This window comes from Trachurus japonicus, chromosome 11 (genome assembly GCF_045865225.1).
Source record: "Trachurus japonicus isolate A0001 chromosome 11, Traja_1.0".
Classification (NCBI taxonomy): domain Eukaryota; kingdom Metazoa; phylum Chordata; class Actinopteri; order Carangiformes; family Carangidae; genus Trachurus; species Trachurus japonicus.
This window is the reverse complement of record NC_140917.1, coordinates 3,716,804-3,723,176: the sequence shown is the minus strand read 5'-3', so window position 1 is coordinate 3,723,176 and position 6,373 is coordinate 3,716,804. Positions and strand designations below refer to the sequence as shown.

The 6,373-nt window shown below is 42.4% G+C and overlaps 1 protein-coding gene across 1 annotated transcript; it reads right to left on the bottom strand.

Annotated features, from left to right (window-relative positions):
- Positions 1–4,898: 4,898 nt before the first annotated feature.
- Positions 4,899–6,373, bottom strand: LOC146977912 (nuclear factor 7, ovary-like). The gene has a single exon (XM_085790696.1). The coding sequence runs from the start codon at positions 6,331–6,333 to the stop codon at positions 4,936–4,938; it is 1,398 nt and encodes a 465-aa protein (XP_085646822.1). The 5' UTR covers positions 6,334–6,373; the 3' UTR covers positions 4,899–4,935.

Genomic DNA, 6,373 nt, shown 5'->3' with positions numbered 1-6,373 from the left:
GAGGCGGCAGGTTGAGAGGCTGACTGCCGGAGATGAGAGCTGGTGAAACGCTAACATGGTTATATAAAACACCATCTCTCTCTCTGATCTCTGCCTGCACATAGACAGACACAGGTTCACATACAGACAGGGGCGCACGGCAAATGCAGCTGCAGCGCTATTAAACTAGAGCAACAGCAACTCTCATATTTAAATTGTGTTTTATATTGATTTCATATATTTCACTGATTGCAATTAGGCTATAGAATGCTAGTGTGTGTTTTATTGAAAGCGAGGCTAGATGAAAATGCTACAGTGTGGTTTATATGCAGAGGTCTGTAGGACCAGCTTATAGACACATCAGCGACACATTAGCACCTTCATTTATCTCTGATCAATAGGTGTGCTTGTGGATACTTCAGCCCTGCCCCCCACAGAACTTCACACAGCTGTTCAGTCAGCTTAGAAAAACCGGTTCTTACAGTAGCTACCTCTCCTCACACTTTTCATAAGCCGGAGGACAAAACTGTTCATTGTTTCGTTTCATTTCGTTAAGTGAAAATCATCTCTGAATTATGGAACTAAAATAAAATAGGCCTATCTTTAAAAAAAAAGATCCTATGATATTTAGCCTAATTGCATTATCTTTATTCAAATGTGACTGAGACTTTATCTACCTAAACAGAGCTAACATGAATAAATATCCTGTTTTGTTATTTTCTGGAAACTGTTACATTATGTAACGTGACCGCGGCACTCTCTCCCCCCTCTCTCCCTCCCAAATTGGGCATATTATGATAAATATAACTGTAGATGAAAACAATAATTGAAGAAAAAAATAAGCTATTGTCGACCCGAGGTATAAATGCCCAGAAATCGAATGTTTCATTTGTGTAAGTTGTAAGCTTCAGAAACCATCACACATGGAAAAGTCACGGACTGAGAGACCTGTAGTTTTAATGTAAACAAAGTAATTTACGTAAGAAAAACACAAACGTCTGTGTGAGACCATCTGGGTGGTTCTAGTGTTAACATTAGCCTAATGAAGAATGAAGAAAACACGTTACAAATGAACTATGACCGAATTGACAGCAGAAACAGTGTGCACTTATCTCAAGGAAATTTAAATCGAATGCAACTGTAACTTGTAATCTTGGATAAGAGGTGAAACGTCTTCCTAGACAAATAACCAAGTCCAGTTGCATTCAATTTAAATTTCCTTGAGATAACTATGACCGGGAGTCCGGGACAAATGAGAATATTCACAGGCTTAGTGCATGTGCACACGCCGGCCGGAGTCACTCGCAACAATGTAGCTTTCCCTCGATTAAAGTAGTTCTGTCATCTCCCACTTTGTACCGGATAAGAGACAGCAGCACCCGACAGATATGCTAAATGTTTGGATGCAACAAAGTCACTGTTAACAAAATCAGCATCTAATCTGTCCCTTCAAGAGCAGCTGCTGACAGATGTGCATTATTGCTCCGCTCGTGGGTCCAGCAGCATCGGGTCCAGGCTGCTGGCACGGACGTAGCGATCGTGGGCTGAGTGGATTGTTACATGCACCAGAACTTGCAGAACTCAAACTACTCAAACTTGGAGCCAGACCCAGCCAGGCTACAGGAGAGATCAAAAATATGCAGGGGACCCCCAAAAGGCTGAGAACCACTGATCCTGTTGAACGTAGGCTACTGTAACCACTGTGAAACAATAAAACAACAACATTGATCTGATTGACCGGCGTAGCGGTCCCTCTCTCCACTCACTCTCTAGCTCTCTCGACCACAGCTGCAAATGAAGTACCTATGGCCTATGAACAGCGCCACTCTCCATTGCAGCTACGTTGTGGTCAAACGTGGAATTATCCCAAAATCTTTTGAGCTGCATCTCAGTACGATGCTTCCACCTAGTGGCTACAGTGTGACCTACAATTTCACGCAACGCGTGAATCACGCGTTACGTGAGGGAAACGTCCAAATGAAACTAGTACCCACTGTACAGATGTCCTCTAACCTCACTTTTTTATCAAGAAGGGCTGTTGTATCAATATTTAAATCAGTTATGTACTTTGTGTCTTTCCATTGTCAGGTGGAACGTGCTATTAATGATGCCCGTTTATGGGACAGCGCGTGTAACGTCCATAACGTTTTTTAAGAAAAGTTGTCATAAAACATGCATCTGGAAAGCAATTTCAGCCAAACTTTCTAAGCAAAGCTAACTTTCATGAAGATGACATATTAGCAACAATTGGTCATCCTGGTCTTATTTTTATTATTATTTCCGAGCGTTACGGACGTTACCATGACGGACGTTACATATTGTAGATGAATTCTTGAGTCAATCATCTGAACCCCAGTCCATGTGTGAACAATGTTGATTACACTGTATCACGTTAATGGTTACACCCCACTATGATACAAGTTAATACTGCTCCTGTGGCTCGCTGTGTAGTGCTTATCATCCTGAATGAGCTATTTGCAGGAATGGGCTGCCGACATGGGAAAATGTTTGTATCACATTAGGCTACGCGGGTACACTGCCATTCTTGCTCGCTGTTTAACAGGGTTGAGCCGGCGCGTATCTGGTACGGTTAAAGCACTTTTGACGAGTAGCTACGATTATTGTACGAATAATACGAGTCATTATCTGTGCTTTTGATGAATGAAAACTGCACACACAAACAGGTCACTACAGCTGTGCCCCGCTCCGCGCTCTCTCTCTCCCTCTCTCTCTCTCTCTCTCTCTCTCTCTCTCACACACACACAGTGACAACCTCTCTGTCAATCACTCACGTTTGACAGCTCACGTCTCGTCTCACTTCAATACCAGTTAAGTTTTCCTCCGCTCGCTTTCACGTCGGTCCGTAATTATAGTCAGTAGCCTAGGCTACTAGAGATTCTGGTAAACTTTATTCTTAGACCTGGTGCTTTTGTTTTGGCCAGACAGTTCGACTTGCGTCGCGCGTCTCACTTTTTTTTTTTTTTTTGGTTCGCCAATTCATTAGAGGGATAGTTCACCCAAAATTCAAATTTCACTCATTATCTACTCACCCTCATGTCAACTAAAAAGACACACCAAAAACATCTAAATACCTCCATACTGCTTGTCTGTAATGTCCCTCTTGTATTGAAGCCCCAACATGAGAAATTGTTTTGAAAAAATTTTAATAAGTAAAATATTTTAAGCTTGTTTGTAGCAGAAGCTCCCAGTGTCTCGGTTCACTGCTCTTCCTGATTTGCACTGACCGGCGGAACAATTTCTCATGTCGGGGCTTCAATACAAGAGGGACATTACAGACGAGCAGTATGGAGGTATTTTGAGGGTTTTTGGTGTGTCTTTTTGGTCAAAGACAGTTGGTATCCATTCACAACCATTATATGGACAAATACTGCTATGCGGACCCCCCCGCCCCCTGAAACTTCTCACAGCTCTTAGTCGACATGAGGGTGAGTAGATAATGAGTGAAATTTGAATTTTGGGTGAACTATCCCTTTAAAGTGACACACACACACACACACACACACACACACACACACACACACACACACACACACACACACACACTAATCAACATTATGTTTAACTTTGTGTATAAAAGAAAAAAAGAACATTACGTACACTTTAAATTATAAGCATATAGTCTGTAATTTGGGCATTCATCATTACCTTTTCCCTGGCTAACTTCTGGCTAGCTAAAATTTGCTGTTAACGTTAGCTTCATATGAGTGAAAGATCAGGCACAATCAGCTAGTGTAGGCTAGTAATGTTAATTGTACCATATAAGTGCTAAATCCTCTTCATTATTATCAACACACAAGCTTAAAAAGGCCACTCAAGTCAAACAAATGTGGGTAAACCACTATTTTTGACTGTCTATTTCAGACATGTAACATCCATAACGCAAAAATGTAACATCCATAACGGCACTTTTCTGTGATTCTTTCCTTAACAGGAAAAACAAGGTTTTCCTGAATGTGCTTTTTGGGTACCTCAAACCCTTCCCTACAAAAATATATTTAACATGTTAGTCTTTGAAAGATCAATTCACAGAGTTTTCATCATGTGTTCAGTGAGTCCGAAAAGCTTGTCCATTTCCGTAACATCCATAACGCTGGGTATTTTGTCACTTCTCTCAAAATCCAAAGGGTCAAAACATTTCATATTGCAGGCTTATTTTTATCCCAATAAGTGTAACTAAAATATGTATTTTAAATTTTCTAATTCATATCAATGCCTTGTCAAAGTTCAGCTTAGTTTCCAATTTTCTCTCTGAATGTAACATCCATAACGCTGGAATTGCCCCTATAATGATCTGATATCTGATTTTAGAGTCTTAATTCATTAGTGGAGAACTTCAAACACAGGCCTGCAGTGAAGACATGATACCTGGGAGAGGTGGTTCAAGACACCATGACAACAGAAACACAGCATTTGCACGATGTAGTGCCCTTCTTGTTCCTAAGACGGGCACGGTTAACCGGTCTGTGGTGTTTGGACGTGTGCGTTGTACAGTAAAAACAATGCCAAAAGCGAGGTTTCTGTGTTACCAAAAAACACACATTTATTACAAGAAAATGCCTTGGACCAGCAACACCTGGTACTGATTGTCCTGCAGTTTAAATAGCTCCCGTGACCTGCAGTGCATTGCACTTCCGGTGTCAGTGGAAGTCAACACAATAAAACCCGCCAACATTAAAACAACAAAATAAAAGCGAAATGGCTCCTACAGACGAAGCTGAATATGAATCCAAGTCAATACAACATTTTATTATGTTGATGAAAAACAGGAATGAATATGTACATTCAGCTTTTGTGATTAACTGACACGTTTATGCATTTTAGATCATTTCATATGAACGGACACAAACATTTCAGGTGCAGTTTAACAGGTTCAATTGAATGACTTTTCCCTTTAAGAAATAAACAACATTATAAATATGATCATCCTCTTTATCTCTAACTGCTCTGATCCACTGTCACTGACACCTTCACTGGTAACAGCTTCACTGGGAGGTTTCTACCAGTGTCAATGTATGGAAACATCTTCTGAGTGAAAGTGTGTGTGAAGGTGTGTATGTGTGTGTTAGTATCAGGATCAGAGAACAACAGTTTTCCTCTGTTCAAGTCCAGATTCACTCTGATCCTCTGGAGCTTCTTCTGCACTGAGAGAACAGTGTCTAGAGTTGATGGTGAATATGCTGAGTAATTATGTCCATCAAACCATAACATCCATAATCCAGACACTATCTCGTCTCCCTTCCTCTGCACAGACTCTGGTATCACACCCAGTGCCCACCCAGTATTGTCTCCAACCTGGACATCCCAGCTGTGAGTCCCTGAGTTAAAACCCTCAGAGCCCAAGACAGAGTAGATAGAATCAAACCTCTCTGGATTGTCAGGAAGCTGCTGTTCATCTCCTCCTCTCACACTGGTCAGATCTTCAGACAGGATGAGTTCTGGACCAGCAGTGTTTGGGTCCAGAACCACAGGACTATAGGAGACCATGTCCTTCATCTTGTTCCAGATGTTGAAGGTCAGGTTGCCCAGGTGTTTGGCCTGGTCTATCAGAGCTCCTGAGTCCAGCTGTGGATCCTCCAGCAGGGGGCGCTGCTGGACTCTTTCCACTGCAGCCTTGTAGTTGAGCAGGAATGAGACGTCTTCAGCTCTCAGCTCGTCCTCTGTGGCTCTGACTGTGTGTGAAAGAGCTGCTATCTCTCTGCTCAGAGCCTCCATCTTCTCCTTCATCCTCTGACTCTTCTGCTCCTCTTCCTCCCTCAGTGCAGCCATCCTGACCTCCTCTTCCTCTTCTAGAAACTGGTGAAGCTTCTTAAACTGCTCCTTAATCTGCCTCTCTGTGTGTCGGGCCTGGACCTTAATGTATTCTGCTGTTTGATCAAACTTCACTTGAACTTCTTCAAAACCCTTTAACTTCTTCTTTAAGGGCTCCAGAGTTTCCTCAAGTTCCTTCTTGAGTTCTGAAACTGCTTCATCGATGGGTCTGAATCTGTGGTTGGTGTGTTTTCTTGAATCTCTGCAGACGAGACACACTGGCTGCTGATGGTCCAGACAGAAGAGTTTGAGTCTCTCAGAGTGCAGACTGCAGAGAACCTCTGAAGATCTCTGCTCCCTCTCTAGTAAGAAGCTCTCACACAGGTTCTTCAACACCAGGTTACGAGGTGGTTGTTCCTTTGAAGATCTTCTCTTACAAACTGGACACAGTGGATCTTGTTTCTCTCTCCACCAGCTCTTCAGACAGTCTTTACAGAAGCTGTGGCTGCAGGACAGAAGAACAGGATCTCTGAAGACCTCCGTACAGACCGGACAGCAGAGATCCTCCTCTGATCTGGAAGCCATTTAGTCTGTGAGCGAAGCTGAAAACACAGCAGCCAGGAAA

Excerpts from the sequence above, each read along its gene's own strand:
- LOC146977912 (XM_085790696.1), bottom strand. The coding sequence starts at position 6,333 with ATGGCTTCCAGATCAGAGGAGGATCTCTGCTGTCCGGTCTGTACGGAG.